The sequence below is a fragment of the Podarcis pityusensis genome (assembly GCF_964106645.2).
Source record: "Podarcis pityusensis genome assembly, chromosome: 2".
Classification (NCBI taxonomy): domain Eukaryota; kingdom Metazoa; phylum Chordata; class Lepidosauria; order Squamata; family Lacertidae; genus Podarcis; species Podarcis pityusensis.
Window position 1 is genome coordinate 31,529,087 of NC_138029.1, and position 16,425 is coordinate 31,545,511.

A 16,425-nucleotide genomic window follows, 5' to 3' on the forward strand; every position below is an offset into this window, starting at 1 on the left:
CCAGACAGAAAAGTCATTGAGCTTTTTTTTTCAGGTTTTAGAGCTACTTCTGATATGGGTTGCCTTACGGACGCAGTTCCCGATGGCTGAATCCCAGATATGTCTGGGAAATTCCAGGCGTATGCCAACCCTAAGCTACTGTGGTTTCTTCGTAGAACAAAAGGGTTATTGCAATAGACAGAAGTAGTTATTCTGTTCTGATTTAACTTGCTCCTGTGCTGTTCTATATAATATTTCTTACGTTCTTAATGAGAGTTTCCCCCACCCCATCCTGATTCCAGGTGATCCTTTGTTTCTCTCCTGTGGGGTCCACCCTCCGTGTGCGGGCAAGAAAATTCCCTGCTGTAGTGAACTGCACCGCCATTGACTGGTTTCACGAATGGCCTGAAGATGCCCTGGTATCTGTCAGTGCCAGGTTCCTAGAGGAGACCGAAGGAATAGAGGTGACTCCACCCTTAACAGCTGTATCATTTCTATCAATGCCATTACAATGAACGTTGTGTCCCCCAGCATGTCTTGGTACTAAGGAGGGCAGTTTCTGCCTGTGTTCCATGAATGGTTCCATGTTCTTCAGGACTGACCTGGTATATTTATAAACCAGAGTTCAGATCAGAGATGGGAAGCCTTTTGTTCTGTTGAGGGCTGCATTCCTTGTTGAGAGGGCACGTGCTGGCAGTGGGCAGGGCCAAAGCCCAAAGTGGGTGTGGTGAGAACCAAAATTTGGGTGGGGCACCCCTTTCTTCCCCCCCTCCCAACGGGCTGCCAGGGGAGAGACAGACAGACTTGGTAATGGATGTGAAACTTAAAAACCAAAACACTGAAAATACAATTTTTAAACAAAACTTGTATAATACAGAGACATCAAATGGCTAAACCCATGAACAGTAAAAATATAATGGTATTGTATCCAGCTGTGTAAAACATGTCTGCATTCCAAGTGTTCCTAGAACTCCATTGAAGGCTATTGAGAACTGGGCTGAGTTTTCCTTCTTACTCATATTATTTACCTGTTTTCATTTTGAGGTTTGTTTGTTTTTTCACATTCATGACCAGGTTGCACCTTTTTGTTCTGCATTGTTTGCAATAAATATGGCAAATCCATTCATTGGCACTATAGCCATCAGGCTTTGTTTATGCATAGGTTGAAAATATAGCATGCTTATTATTATTTACACCTTGTTTACCTTGACTTCTGTGTTTTATGTTATTACTTTCCTTGGCCATCTTTGCACATCACTGTGAGCCATAAACCAGGGCTTTCTGTGTATTATCCAGTCACACCCACTTTGGTCCTCCACACTGGGGAGAAACCAGCCACAAACCCTGGCTTACTGTTATGTCCAAACCAGGGGTTGTTTGTTCCACCAGACCACAATTTGTAGGCAAGGTTTGTTCTTGGCTTACAGATTGTGGATTGTTTCCTCTGCCCAGCATCAGGAGGAGAAAAGCAGCCTGGACAGTCAGCTGTGGTTTATATTGAGGTGCAAATTGGTCTTTTCCTGTTAGAATCCCTTTTCACACCAATGTCTGCTTGCAAACACATGGAAAGGTGAGGTGACTCTGTTAAAAACCCATCTTTCTAGGTCTTCACCTGGAGCTTTCACTCCTTGGAAATAATCTTGCCACCACATTTATTTAATTATTTTTGACATGTGCAGCTGATAAAACGGAGCGGTACAAGTCCAACACGGATTTTGTTTGTAGAATCGGTATTGACATCAGTGTCCCCTTGAGACTAGTTACTGCTTATATTCACCTACCTTGACTTTATCTTTTCATTTCCCAACCTAAGCACATTAAACATTAATCGGCACTGTGTTATACAGCAAAGCTCATGTTGCATATTTAAACAATGGAAAATGGGGCAGGCAAAACCTCAGATCCTTAGAGCAACATTCGTTTTGCTCCCACATAGCAACATTTACACAATTGAATCAGGTATCAAATATGCACACTGGAAACAGAAAGTTGTGGTCCCTGATTTTGGCATAGTTTGTCCCATTAGCTGCAGCTGTGAATCTCGCTCTCCAGCCTTCAGCGAAAGCAACGCAAAGCCTACGGAGTGCGGAGGGAGCGCTCCCTCTGCGCTTTGGAGGCTTCGCGTTGCTATCGCTGAAGGCAAGGAGCCTGCATTTGCTCCATAGGACACACACACATTTCCCCTTCATTTTGGGAGGGGCGAAAGTGCGTCCTATAGAGTGAAAAATACGGTATTCAGGTTTGCACAAGCGTACGCTTTGACTAAAGTGCATGTTTTGCTTGTTTTATGTAATGAAAACTAACTAAAATGAATTGACTCTTAACTTGAGTTTGATTATTATAATTCTTGTAATTCAGCACTTGAAGTAGCAAAAAGAATCAAGTGAAGTCAATTCAAATGAACAGATGTAAAAATTCAAAATGGTTGAAAAAGCAATTAAGCAAAACCCAAGCATCTTAAACAAGACACATTTTACTGTGTGACGTCCAGTTGTAGCCATGAACCAAGTGTGTCCCTGTCAAATAATGTGTATGATCTTGGTGGCTGTTCCTGCTGGAGTTTCCCATAGTTGCTTGTTGCATGGCTCTTTCCTAGTGTGCTTAGGGGAGCCCTGTAAATAAGCCAACAAAACTTAGTAGTCGGGGGGCAGAGTACTAGCTTTCTAGGGAGCGGGGACAGAGAGTTCCAGTCCTCCTGATGCAGCTTGCTGCATTTCTATCTGGGTACAGGGAAATGGAGGTCTCTGTTCCTCCTTTGCCAATCCGCTCACTTGCCTGCATGCAATTTTTTTGGTCACCTCTGGTGACCAAATACAGATCTGGCTTAGAATCACAGTCTATTAAAGTTTTTAAAAATGTCTCAATTAATGAAGCAATGAAGTACAGTAGTACCTCAGGTTAAGAATTTAATTCGTTCTGGAGGTCCGTTCTTAACCTGAAACTGTTCTTAACCTGAAGCACCACTTTAGCTAATGGGGCCTCCTGCTGCCGCTGTGCCACCGCTGCACGATTTCTGTTCTCATCCTGAAGCAAAGTTCTTAGCCTGAGTTAATATTTCTGGGTTAGCGGAGTCTGTAACCTGAAGCGTATGTAACCCGAGATACCACTGTAAATGAACAAATTCTACCTAACAAGAAAAAGAACAAAATGTATATAAACTGAGATTGCTTGTGAAAATCGTAACTAAATGAACAAATAGCAAGGTTCCACTCTGACAATTCAAGGCATCTCTGGTAATTGCCCATTGTTCCATACAATGGTAACTGTTACTCTGTGGTCCCTCTTTCAGAATGATGTCAAGTCCTCCATCAGTCTGTTTATGTCATTTGTCCACACAACTGTCAATGAAATGTCCAAGGTCTACCTGGCTACTGAGAGGCGCTATAATTATACCACCCCAAAGACTTTCCTGGAACAGATCAAACTGTACCAGAACCTGCTTGCTAAAAAAAGAACAGAGCTTATTGCCAAAATTGAGAGGCTGGAGAATGGTTTGATGAAACTCCAGAGTACAGCCTCACAGGTATGTGTGTGAACACAGAATTGCCATCTGTACATTTGTTAACTGTTTTTTAGTGGCTGGTTATTTTCAACCAAATTTAACGAGATTAGAAAGCTAGTAGCATATTGGGTGCTATATTTTGGTCACTCAGGATTGTGAACAATGCAAATGTTCCGTATTTCACGTTGGGATAAAACTCTAATTTGGGATAAAGGTTGCTCTTTGTGAGATGACTCTCCCACCGCTGCCTCCAAACATATGCTTAAACATATTCCCTCAGTGAAGAAGTTCATTATTCACACACAATTAAAAGTTTTCCCAGATGAACAACCAGTTCATGTTCCAACCACGTTTAATTCATTCCCTAATACTCCCTGCATGTTGATAATAAAGCGATAGCAGGTTCAGATTAGTCACTCCGTGGAGTTTCGTGACTTTGTTTTTCTCCACACGCTTTCTATAAAAGCCAGAATTGGCGTGGGCAGCCCAAACATCACAATGGAAGGAGGGAGGGAGGCTACTTAGCGCTTTCTCATGCACTCACTTTTCAACACAAAATAACCCATTATCAAACTGCATTTTCATTCATGAGAGGAAAGGCTGGGGGAGAAGGTTGTGTTCCTCTCTGCGTCTTGCTTTCTCTTGGTCCTCAGTTTGCCTAGGTTGGAGGGGAGTGGGGGAAACTCCTTATGATATGCAGTTGGAACGCTAAACCACACACAATTGGATTTCTCGGCAGTTTTTTATTTGGTAAACCAGCCACGCAGGTGCCTAATTTAGACTGTGGTTTTCAGGCTTGTGGAGGTGGGTGCTTCTTTCCCTGCTGCACACCTCCTCAATTTAATTCTTCCTCTGAAGCTGCTGTTTAGCCACAGAAGGATGGGAGGGATGGCGAAAGGGATGAAGATAACGCAAGCCATTTAGAGGAGGGGTCAGCAAACTTTTTAAGCAGGGGGCCAGTCCACTGTCCCTCAGACCTTGTGGGGGGCCGGACTATTTTTTTTGGGGGGGGGGAATGAACGAATTCCTATGCCCCACAAATAACTCAGAGATGCATTGTAAACAAAAGCACACATTCTACTTAATGTAAAAACACCAGGCAGGCCCCACAAATAACCCAGAGATGCATTTTAAATAAAAGGACACATTCTACTCGTGTAAAAACACCCTGATTCCCGGACCATCCGCGGGCTGAATTGAGAAGGCAGTTGGGCCGGATCTGGCCCCTGGGCCTTAGTTTGCCTACCCATGATTTAGAGCAAGTTGTGCACAGCAGGCAGGGCATATATTACGCATTTCAGGCTTGCTGCCGTACTTTGCAGTAGTGAGAGGTACTTAGACAATGACCTACTTTGCTGTAGTGAGAGGTACTTGTAGTGACCTGCTTAGATTATGGTTCATTAGCAATCCTCTTCTTTTTTTTTCAACCCTTTTCCCCTGCGGTGTTGATTTCATTTTACCCCTTTCCCAACATCTGCCAACACTGTTTGGGGGCGGGGAAATGATTTTACTATAATTTATTGGGCGTTAGCCAGAAATATACTGACTTTTTCACCCACAATTTTGTTTTATTTTTGAAGCTTGGGCAAATGGTTTCACAAATCCACTCCACCTTCATTTACCTTTTTATGCACTGGTGCTAGCTAAGCTGCAGCTTTGGCACAATTTTTTAAGAGGTCTAGGCAGCACAATGACGTCATGTCATGAGGCAGCCAGTCAAATTTGGCTCTGTGACTCTTATCACAACTCCATTTTAGTGAGAGCAGGAAGCATTGCCTTCACTCTTACTTAACTTCCTGATGATACCACATAACCAATCAGATTTGGCTATATGATGATGCCATGAAGCCTATTCAGAGTAAGAGCGATGTTTCCTGCTCTCACTCTGAATGGTTGATTATTTTCACTCTGTTTCTTAGGTGCCCTGAAATAAGGGAAAACAAAAGCAGGAGAGTGCATTTCACAGTGGGAGGGGGTTCACAAAATAAGTCTTCTAACCTGCACTCATTGTCAGTGGAGCTTTAGAGTTTCCTTTCCTGTTGGACTTTTTAGGTTGATGATCTGAAAGCCAAACTTGCTGTTCAAGAGCTGGAGCTGAAACATAAGAATGAAGATGCTGACAAACTGATCCAGGTGGTCGGGGTAGAAACAGAGAAAGTGAGCAAGGAGAAAGCAATTGCTGATGAAGAGGAGCTGAAAGTGCAAGTCATTAACACCGTATGTACAACTGTTTTCTGCTGTTATGATAGCTGCATATATTGCAGGCGATGAGGGAAAGGGCATAAGGTTAGTTAGCTGAAGGACAAGGACCTTTGTGTGAGAACCAGGTTCATTTTTACAAAGCATCTTCTGTCTATAGCACATCAAGGAACTATCTAGTAAAGGTAAAGGGACCCCTGACCATTAGGTCCAGTCGTGGCCGACTCTGGGATTGTGGCGCTCATCTCGCTTTATTGGCCGAGGGAGCCGGCGTACAGCTTCCGGGTCATGTGGCCAGCATGACTAAGCCACTTCTGGCGAACCAGAGCAGCACACGGAAACGCCATTTACCTTCCTGCTGGAGTGGTACCTATTTATCTACTTGTACTGTGTGCTTTCGAACTGCTAGGTTGGCAGGAGCAGGGACAGAGCAAGGAGAGCTCACCACGTTGCGGGGATTCAAACCGCCGAACTTCTGATCGGCAAGTCCTAGGCTCTGTGGTTTAACCCACAGCGCCACCCGCGTCAAGGAACTATCTAGCTTGTTCTAATTCCTGGAATCCTTTTTAACCACATGATTTTATTGTCCAGATATGTGGTTTTGGTGGGGTCAGCCAAGTCAGAGACCCAGGGTTGCAGTGCAGTCCCAGTGCCATGCTGCCCAATCCTCTGAGGGAGGCAGAACCTCCTGGTAAAGAAACCGCACAAGGATAAAGCAAGGATGCAATGCTGGCTGTTCTGTTTCAGGTTCTTCAGCCTGTTGCTCCCAGTCTCCATTTTCCCCTAGCTAGAACCGGCACTGCTTGTTATGATCCACTACAGTACAAGGAGAGGCTATACCATTATATGATATGACTTTGTAAGAAATTCAGTCCACCTCACATTTAAACATAAACCTACCAAATCCACACTTTCTGAAACAATATACAAACTGAAACGCAGCCACACTTCAAAATTCACACACTTCTCCAAATTTTGCGGTGCAGTTCTTCAGCCAAATAATATGTACAAAAATACACCCGATAAGGTAAAAGTGGGAAGAAAAATGCATATATTTGTGAAAATAACACAAAAATTCATTATGTTAGGATAAGTTGCTTTGCAAAAATGTATATACAGTGGAACTTTGGTTTTCGAGCATCTCAGAAGCTGAACGTTTTGGTTTTTGAACGCCAAAAACCCAGAAACAATTCTTCCGTTTTTGAGCACGCCTTGGAAGTTGAACAGCTTCCGAGGCGCGTTTCTCAATATTCTCAATTGAATTTTCCAACCGCCCATTGCGTCTCAGCTGTTGAACGTTTCGGAAGTCGAACGGTGTTCCAGAATGGATTACGTTCGACAACCGAGGTTCCACTGTATTAGGCACAATTATATACAAAATTGTGTGTATTAAGAGACATTTGCACAAAAATGCCTATTTGTTGTTGGCTTTAAAAAAATCACAAACTGGTGTAGAAAATGAACTTAAATATGGAAGAATGAGAAAGTGAGAATAATTTGAAATGGCCAATTTGTCCTGTCCCAGTTTATATCCATGTTCAGAAGTGATGCTTGGTTTTTGAACTTTTGTTTGTTCGTTCTTAGTATAACTTGTGAAACTGCTTCCCAACGACAAGTGAGGGGAAAACAAAGAGATACCGACTTCAGGATTTCAAAGTTTGATTTTATTTCAAAGCTGATTGGCCTGCATAAACAGTTTTGTTCAAATGTTCATATTTTGTTGCGACTTTTTGCCCGTAGAATGTAACAGAGAAGCAAAGGGCCTGTGAAACGGATTTGGCTAAAGCTGAACCAGCTCTGATGGCTGCCCAGGAAGCCTTGGACACTCTCAATAAGGTAAATCCTTGGAGCATTCAGCTGCTATATCCTGCTGCTTTTGAAGGTAGATTTGTTTAAAGTAAGACAAGAGAGACAACAGTGCTATTCTTGGGGTGCTCGATTCTCGTCTCAGTGATCAGGCTCTTTATATTTTCAGATTGCAGAGTTTCTCACCGTATTTTGAATCTGCAATTGAATTCTTGCCATGAATTATTTTGATATCAAAACAATGAGCACTAAAATGTAAGGTAACTTAAGCCTCCACGGTTTAAGACATTTTCTACAATTTTGATTAAGGATGGAGCTGTGAGAATGAGCCTGTGAGCTACTTCCCAAAAGCCTTATGCTTTCCAATCCACCCATGGCACCTGCTGCCACGATCATTGCCCACCTTGTCAAAAACTCAAAGTTTCAGAGCTTGGTTTGGACTCTTAGCTCAATTATTTATTTATTTTGTTTGTTTCATTGCCAGATTTACAGTTTGGTGGCTAGGTGTCCTGACTTACACTCTGGAAAATCGCTGTCACTGCTGTCTCTCTCTCTCCCCCCCCCCTTTTCTACTTTTCCAGAACAACCTGACAGAACTGAAGTCTTTTGGATCTCCCCCAGAAGCTGTGGTTAACGTGACAGCAGCTGTGATGATCCTAACAGCTCCAGGTGGCAAGATACCAAAGGACAGAAGCTGGAAGGCAGCAAAGGTCATGATGGGCAAAGTGGACAGTTTCCTGGATGCCCTAAAGAAATATGACAAGGAGCACATTCCAGAGAGCTGCTTGAAAGCTTTCAAGTAAGAGGAATCTAGATTTATGCTCTTACAACCAACCTCAATTCCTACAGTCTGCTCATTGGATCAGAAGTGAGAAAAAGCAGGGCTGTTCCTCTCCAAGGGCTCAGGCCCACCGCCAGTCCAGTTTTGTGCCCCACACTCAGCTTCTTCCCTTTCTGCACCAGCATTGGTCTTGCCTGTTGAAGGGTAGCAGGACTTTAACATCAACCAACAAAAAGCAAACACTTGTTTCCTAGTTGCTTGCCCAGGAGTGAGACTGTGTAACTCCACCAGTGTCCAGGGGTCGGCCCCTTCTTCCTCCTTGCGCTAAAGTCCTATAACAATATTGTCTGTAGGATTTGCTGTGCAGATTTCCTCCTGTGAATTCAAGCCACTAGCTTCAATGGATGGGCAGGGCAAAACATACCCATGAGAAGGGGCAACCTTCCTCCCGGCATAGTATTTTGCCCAAGATCTTTGCAATGAATGGTGTGTAGTCAGAGTCATAACATAAGAAGTGCCCTGCTGGATCACACCAATGGCACATCCTGTTCTCACAGTGGCCAGCCCCTAAGTTCTGTCTTTTTATTAAATCCCAACAGTTGTTGTTGTTGTTGTTTAGTTGTTTAGTTGTGGCCGACTCTTCGTGACCCCCTGGACCAGAGCACGCCAGGCACTCCTGTCTTCCACTGCCTCCCGCAGTTTGGTCAAACTCATGCTGGAAGCTTCGAGAACACTGTCCAACCATCTCGTCCTCTGTCGTCCCCTTTTCCTTGTGCCCTCCATCTTTCCCAACATCAGGGTCTTTTCCAGGGAGTCTTCTCTTCTCATGAGGTGGCCAAAGTATTGGAGTCTCAGCTTCAGGATCTGTCCTTCCAGTGAGCACTCAGGGCTGATTTCCTTAAGAATGGAGAGGTTTGATCTTCTTGCAGTCCATGGGACTCTCCAGAGTCTCCTCCAGCACCATAATTCAAAAGCATGAATTCTTCGGCGATCAGTCGTCTTTATGGTCCAGCTCTTACTTCCATACATTGCTACTGGGAAAACCGTAGCTTTAACTATACGGACCTTTGTTGGCAAGGTGATGTCTCTGCTTTTTAAGATGCTGTCTAGGTTTGTCATTGCTTTTCTCCCAAGAAGCAGGCGCCTTTTAATTTCGTGGCTGCTGTCACCCAAATCCCAACAGTGCAGCGGTGATTTAGCCTCAAGTCGTGATCAGTTGTATGATGTGCCTTTGTAGATCTTAACTGTCCTTTTCCTTCCACCAAATGCAATGCTGCTTGGTAACTTTCTCGCTGCAGGCCATTTCAAAATGATCCAACATTCGACCCAGAGTTTATACTGTCTAAGTCCACGGCTGCAGCTGGTCTGTGTTCTTGGTGCCTGAACATTGTTCGCTTCTATGAAGTCTACTGTGACGTCGCTCCCAAGCGCCAGGCCTTGGAAGAGGCTAATAATGAGCTGGCAGAAGCGCAAGCAAAGCTCACACTCATCAAGAACAAGATTGCGGTAAGTACACCGTAACCTTGGCTTGATAAAATGCCAGCGCCCCCTTGTGTCCCATCAAGTAAACATCACTGTTGAAATTGACTGGCATTGAGGAAGGAAATTATTTAACTATGAGCTTGAGAATTGTTTAGTTGTGAGCTTGAGAATCATGTGGCATTTTCCCGTGTCTATACAAACTGAGAGCTGACATTTCAGCTATGTGTGTGAACTGTAATCTGTCTACAGTTCATGACTCAAATGAGCATATAAAGAACCTTGCTGGATCTGATCAAAGGCCTCTCTAGTCCAACATCCTGTTTTCCATTGTGTCCAACCAGATGCCTATGGGAGGCTCACAAGCAGGAGGATATGCAGGCAAAAGCCCTCCCCAGCAACTGTTATTCAGAGGCAGACTGCCTCTTATCCCAGAGGTAGCATACGGCCATCGTGACTAGTAGCCATTTGCTAGTTACTGCATTTGTCTAATCCTCTTCAAAGCCATCTGAGCTGGTGGTCATCACCACATCTTGTGGCAGGGAAGGCCATAGGTGTTAAGCAGGGGTCAGCAAACTTCTTCAGCAGGTGGCCAGTCCACTGTCCCTCAGACCATATGGGGGGCCAGACTATATTTTTTTTGGGGGGGGGAATGAACGAATTCCTCTGCCCCACAAATAACCCAGAGATGCATATTAAATAAAAGGACACATTCTACTCATGTAAAAACACCCTGATTCCCGGACCGTCCGCGGTCTGGATTGAGGCGATTGGGCCGGATCCGGCCCCCGGGCCTTAGTTTGCCTATCCATGGTGTTAACTATTCAGCTTGGGAAGAAGTGCTTCCTTTTGTCTGTCCTGAATCTCCTGCTCAGTTTCTGCTGTTACTGAGTAGGAGTGAGGAATGCATAATTTCCACAACATGTATAATTTAGAAACATTTATCACCTCCTCTTAGTTTCTTTTTTTCTAAAGCAGAAGCCCAAAGCATAGCCTTTTCTTGTTGGGGACCTAATCCACCTTGCAGCCCGTGGTTTTTTTCAGGGGGTACACAGTACTGGCACCTCTTTTTGTTGTTGTTAAAAAGTGTGGCACTTACTGTAACAACTTCATGGCAAGTGCCGGCACCTATTTTTCTAGAAAAAAAAGCACTGCTTGCAGCCTCTGGTTTTAAAACTGTAAAGCACTTTATAACATCTTAATGCAATTAAGGAGACTTCTGGACAGGAGTTTGTTGTAGAGTCAGTGGAAGGGAGTTCATGCACATGTCCCAAAACACCTGATTGCATTGCCAGAGAACAGAAAAGGGGCAGGGGAAGAGAGAAAGAAAACTTCTGGATAGTTTCATAGTTCTGCCCTGATATGTACAGCAAGCAGAGTAGACAGCAATGAAGATCTGTGACTGAAAAACATAGCAATGTGCAGAAGCTAACGTGCCAAATGGACATGCACTGTGATTCCTGTTCAGTGTACCTGTGCTCCTGGGAGCGGCTTTTATCTGTGATGCATGGAAATGATTGTCACAATCCTCCTATAGCTGAATCCTTAAGATGTGGGCCCCAGCCACACAGGGAGTATGCCAAGGAGAATACTTCCACATAGTTGTGGGTACATATATACTGAGTGCCAATAACAGGTGCTTATTGGCATTTTCAGAGTTTTAAGACACAGCTTGTTAAGTACTGTCCCATTAAAACAAATAGTGGGGTGCACCCACTGAACACGTGCCGCAAGCAGTCTTCAAAGTTTCTATGAGAGTAACAGCAAACCCGTTGTTTTAAAGGATCTAAACGCCAACTTGGCCAATCTGACTGCTGAATTTGAAAAGGCCACAGCTGAGAAAATCAAATGCCAGCAAGAGGCAGATGCGACAAACAGAGTCATATCATTGGCTAACAGGTAACACGTAAACAAGCACGCTATCAGGAGCATCCTGTGCTGGTATTAGCTAGCTGCCACTATGATTCACGAGTTCACCATGAGCGAAACATATTATGCGGAAGGTCTGTGCTTGATCTCCCACCATTTTATTCATGAAACAGAGCTGAGTGGGTCACTGTTTCAAAGATAAAACACCATCACAATTAACAAGATGGTAGTAACTGTGCAATTGGTATGATCTTTGAATTGCTCGACCAAATTTGAGAATCAAGCTGTAATACTCGTTCTGTGATGTTTACAAAGCTGCTGTCATAGCTGTCAACGTTTCCTTTTTTTTAAGGGAAATTCCCTTATTCCGAATAGGATTCCTCGCAAGAAAAGGGAAAAGTTGACAGCTATGACGATAGTAGCGGCCCTTAAAATAATATATAAGTCTGGAAGCAGTTAAAAGAACCTCAAACATTGCATGTTCGTATCATATAATTTTTGTGGTTCTGAGGGGATCACTCAGTATCTGGAGTCAGCAGTACTGGGCTCTTGGTCATCCCAGCTGGTAAGAAGAAACTTGTTGTTCTTCTCAGCATGCTGTGAACCATTTCCTGAAAATGGAATACTACATTAGAGAGTGAGTCAAAGATGTGGAGTTTATTTAGAGAAGCTGCAGTTATATTTTTTTGAGGGGGGAGACTGTCAGTTCAAAGGCAAACAGTTCCTTTTGTGTTGTTATGGATCTTCTGGTGATCAAGATCTTAAGTGATTAGCATATACGAAAGACTTCAAAAAACGGCCACTTTCAGTCTTGTCTTGGAAATTTCACAAAACGTGCAAGGCATCTCTCAGTAGTGGTGGCCAGGTATCCCAGGAATGTGTAGTTGGAGCTTGTGCTTCAGCCCTCCAGCCTGCCCTGCATTTGGAAACTGGCCCTCATCATGCAAAAGTTGCCCACCCTAATCTCTCGAAAGTCAACATTCCAGGCAGACAGTTAATCAGTTTCTGGGAATGTACAGGCCGAGCATCAAGGCAAAGGGTGGCCTGAACCCCAGGCGGCGCTAACCAAATGTGCATCTCCTTTCGAAATGTTTATTCAGGCTTGTTGGCGGATTAGCTTCGGAAAATGTGCGTTGGGCCGAGTCCGTGGAAAATTTCCGTGAGCAAGAAAAGACTTTGTGCGGGGATGTGCTCTTGATTACTGCATTTGTTTCCTACGTTGGCTATTTTACAAAAAAATACAGGACTGAGCTTCTGGACAAGTTCTGGACTCCTTTCCTCCAGCAGCTAAAGGTGAATCTGCTCAGTGCCATGTTGCACTAGGGCAGCTCTGAATAAAGCTCTGGGACATAAATGTAGAGTGATATATTTGGGGATGCATATCATATCCTGGTAAGCCCTGCTTCCGTTTTCCAGGAAGTAGGATTCTGATCCCCATGGCCAGCCAGACTACAGGTGGATTCCTCTTGGATATCACTGGCATCAGGTGCCTGAGACTAAACCCCTTGGGCTTGATGGTTTATTTTGATTTGTTTTAGACATTTAAACATCCCTCAATTTAAAAACGAAAATTTCCAGGGCTTACAACAGCTCTAATCACTGAAATAGTTGACAATAGCAAAGGGCAGTGCTAAAAGCTATCACCCCACAAATTGAAAGCCTGGAGTTTTTATATGGTGGTGCCAAGCAAACATCCCTAAGGAGAACCTCGAGAAGAGAGGGCAAAAGCAAAAAGACCCTCTCCCTGGTCATCATCCACTTCACTTCATCTAGAGGAGAACCTCAGATGAATGTTTTGATCTATGGGCACGTTAGTGGCATGGAAGAAAACATCATTTCCTGTACCCTCATCTAAACTCTGGAGGGTTTTAAAGATAAGCACCAGCAGAAGCTGCATAGACACTATATACTGAAAGCACAAACCCATACCCACCCAAAAGAATTGTGGGAACTTCAGTTTACCCCTCACAGAGCTAAAATTCGCAGCAGCCTTAAGAAACTGCACTTCCCAGAATTCTTTGGGGAAGGAGGATGTGCTTTAAATTTATGGTATGTATACAGCCTCAGTAAGAAATGGGCTGGAAGCCAGTGGAACTCTTTAAGCCTTGGCAAGATGTGTTCCCAACACCTGGTCCCACTTAGGAACCTGGTGGCTAAGCTTTGCGCTAACTGTAACTTCCAGGCAGTCTTCTGATTTAGCAGAAATATTTATGTTCCATTGATTCCAGGCAGAGTCAGCTAGTTCACTTCAGCTCCCCTAAAGTCACACAGCAGTTTCTAACCTAACCTAAATTAATATATATTTTTAATCCTTAATAGCATGGAGTCAGCATTTGAGCCTCTCCTGGAGTTCACGTAGACCCCTGCTGCAATGTTTACTTGGTGACAAAGTCTATTCCCCAATAACAATACCTTTATGGAGTTCCCAAACTCCCACCTCACCTCCCTTCAGGAAATCCTACCTGGTTTATTGGTTCTTCATTAAAGTGTCTGGAGCAGTCTTCTCCAGTTCTTCCTTTCCCGAAATGCCATCCAGCAGGCCCAGGGGATGACAAAACACATCATACAAGAAGTTCTCCCTTCTGGCCATCCCTTCTAAGAGCTATTGCTGGTTCTGTTTAACCATCCATTCTAAACTCAGTTACATCATTTGCCTACTGCAGGAATACCCAGTGTGGTGGCCTCCAGGTGTTCTCCAGTAGCAGCCAGTGCGGTGGGGCAGAGCTTCATAGTCACCCTCCCAACGCTAGAGTCTCTACAGCTTACCTGCATGGGACTGGGGTAGGTCAGGGTGCCATTGGGATTGGGATCAGGGCAGCCAATCTAGCCCTTCTGCTCATGCACCAGCTTGTGCTTCCCAAGCTTGCCACCACCCTGCCCCATCCCCATCCAGGTAAACTGTAGCAACTCTGGCATCAGGTGGGTAGCTCCACGACTTGGCCCAACCTACCGCTATTGACTACAACTCCCATCATCCCATTGGCAGTGGTGGCTATGGCTGATGGGAACTGTAGTCCTTCAGCAACTGAAAGGTAACACATTGGCTCCCCTTGACCCATGCTATACCCACACGAGGGGTTATTGCCACTTGCGAGATCATGTATTAAACAGGAGCAGTTGATGCATTTCAGGACCCTTTTGTTTTACTTTGCAGGTGCCAATTCCCATCACCCCTGGGCTGGACCCTTTGAGCCTCCTAACAGATGATGCAGATGTAGCAACGTGGAACAACCAGGGGCTCCCCAGTGACCGGATGTCAACAGAAAATGCAACTATACTTTGCAACACAGAGCGCTGGCCACTCATTGTAGATGCCCAGCTCCAAGGGATCAAGTGGATTAAGAACAAACATGGAGAAGACCTGAAGGCCATCCGGCTTGGACAGAGAAGGTGGAGCCATAGCTATTCTGCCCTGATTCTTCAAGTTTTCTGCCAAACAAGGAGTTCCCTACAGCTCCAAAGATGAGGGTGGCAATGGTCCAGAGGTGCTCTCCAGGGATCACCAACCTTTTCAGGCCCGTGGGCACCACCCTTTCTGGTGACATCTCTCCCCTCTCTAGATCATCCCCGCCACAGAGAAAGAAAGAGGGACAAATGCACACATGCCCTTAGCTTTTTCCATTTATCCGATATAAGTCTGATTCAGCAGAGTAAATCTGAGCCCTAAAAACACAGTGCTGAAAGGGAAACTGGGAAAGAGCATAACTTACTGCTTCCTCCTTCAGTTGTATGCACTTTTCGAGGAAGAAAAAAAGTAACCTGACCACCTCATAACCAAGGGGACAGTTGGGGGGTAAGGACTCAAACACATTGCAGGCCCCATGGAAAGACCTCAAAGGCACCATTTCATCCAAGAGGGCCATATTGGCAATCCCTGTTCCTTTCCATCAGATTCCGTATGTGTTAAGGGACGCTCCCTCGTTGCCACTTGTTTGCATATTGGAAACTGCGGGGCTAAGCCTCTTCTGCCCAGATCCCGCTTCAGAGCTGTCCAGTGTCTCTGAACTCAGGGAAGCTCAGCCCCAAACTATAGTGATTTTTCGTTAGGCTCCTTTTTCCGTGAGCACCAGCATTCTTATGTTCAAAATGAGGGGTGGGGATTGTATTCTAAAACACTGCGACGTGCTTAACGGATTTTCTTCCAACGCTGCAGCTATCTAGATATCATTGAAAAGGCGGTTTCTGATGGAGACACCCTGCTCATTGAGAACATCGGAGAGACCGTGGAGCCTGTGCTGGATCCTCTGCTAGGCCGAAACACCATCAAGAAAGGAAAGTAAGTTTGTCGCAGCTCCTTTGATTGAAGCCAGAGTAGCCCTTCCTTTTTAAAACGGAATTACTGTAGTTAAGGTTAGGCGTATCTCTGTCCATTCTCTCTTAAGTCTGTCCCTACATTGGCCAGAGTGCCTCCATTACTAAGATGTCACACAGCTACTGTTTGCTGGCATTCCCAAGCCCTAGCAAATCAGCCTGAGTACGTGTCATCCTGCTGGTACAAGCCTGGCCTTGCCATGGGCTACTGTTCTGCATCCTTGGATCACAATGTACCTGCTGATTAGCTCACAGCCAAGTTGTCCTGTAATTAATACAGTCAAACCCATGGGTAGGCAAACTAAGGCCCGGGGTCCAGATGCGGCCCAATCACCTTCTAAATCCAGCCCGTGGACGGTCCAGGAATCAGCGTGTTTTTACGTGAGTAGAACGTGTGCTTTTATTTAAAATGCATCTCTGGGATATTTGTGGGGCCTGCCTGGTGTTTTTATATGAGTAGAATGTGTGCTTTTATTTAAAATGCATCTCTGGGTTATTT

General features: G+C 44.6%; 1 protein-coding gene across 2 annotated transcripts in view; it reads left to right on the forward strand.

Annotated features, from left to right (window-relative positions):
* Positions 1-16,425, forward strand: part of DNAH17 (dynein axonemal heavy chain 17) — a 95,756-nt gene that overhangs the window by 61,230 nt on the left and 18,101 nt on the right. For both annotated transcript variants that reach the window (XM_080993519.1, XM_080993520.1), the window contains 10 exons: positions 282-443; positions 3,269-3,502; positions 5,534-5,698; positions 7,421-7,516; positions 8,068-8,285; positions 9,566-9,773; positions 11,530-11,645; positions 12,716-12,908; positions 14,770-15,005; positions 15,769-15,891. In XM_080993519.1, coding sequence (XP_080849645.1) covers positions 282-443; positions 3,269-3,502; positions 5,534-5,698; positions 7,421-7,516; positions 8,068-8,285; positions 9,566-9,773; positions 11,530-11,645; positions 12,716-12,908; positions 14,770-15,005; positions 15,769-15,891 — 1,751 coding nt within the window. The remainder of the gene's footprint in view (positions 1-281; positions 444-3,268; positions 3,503-5,533; positions 5,699-7,420; positions 7,517-8,067; positions 8,286-9,565; positions 9,774-11,529; positions 11,646-12,715; positions 12,909-14,769; positions 15,006-15,768; positions 15,892-16,425) is intronic.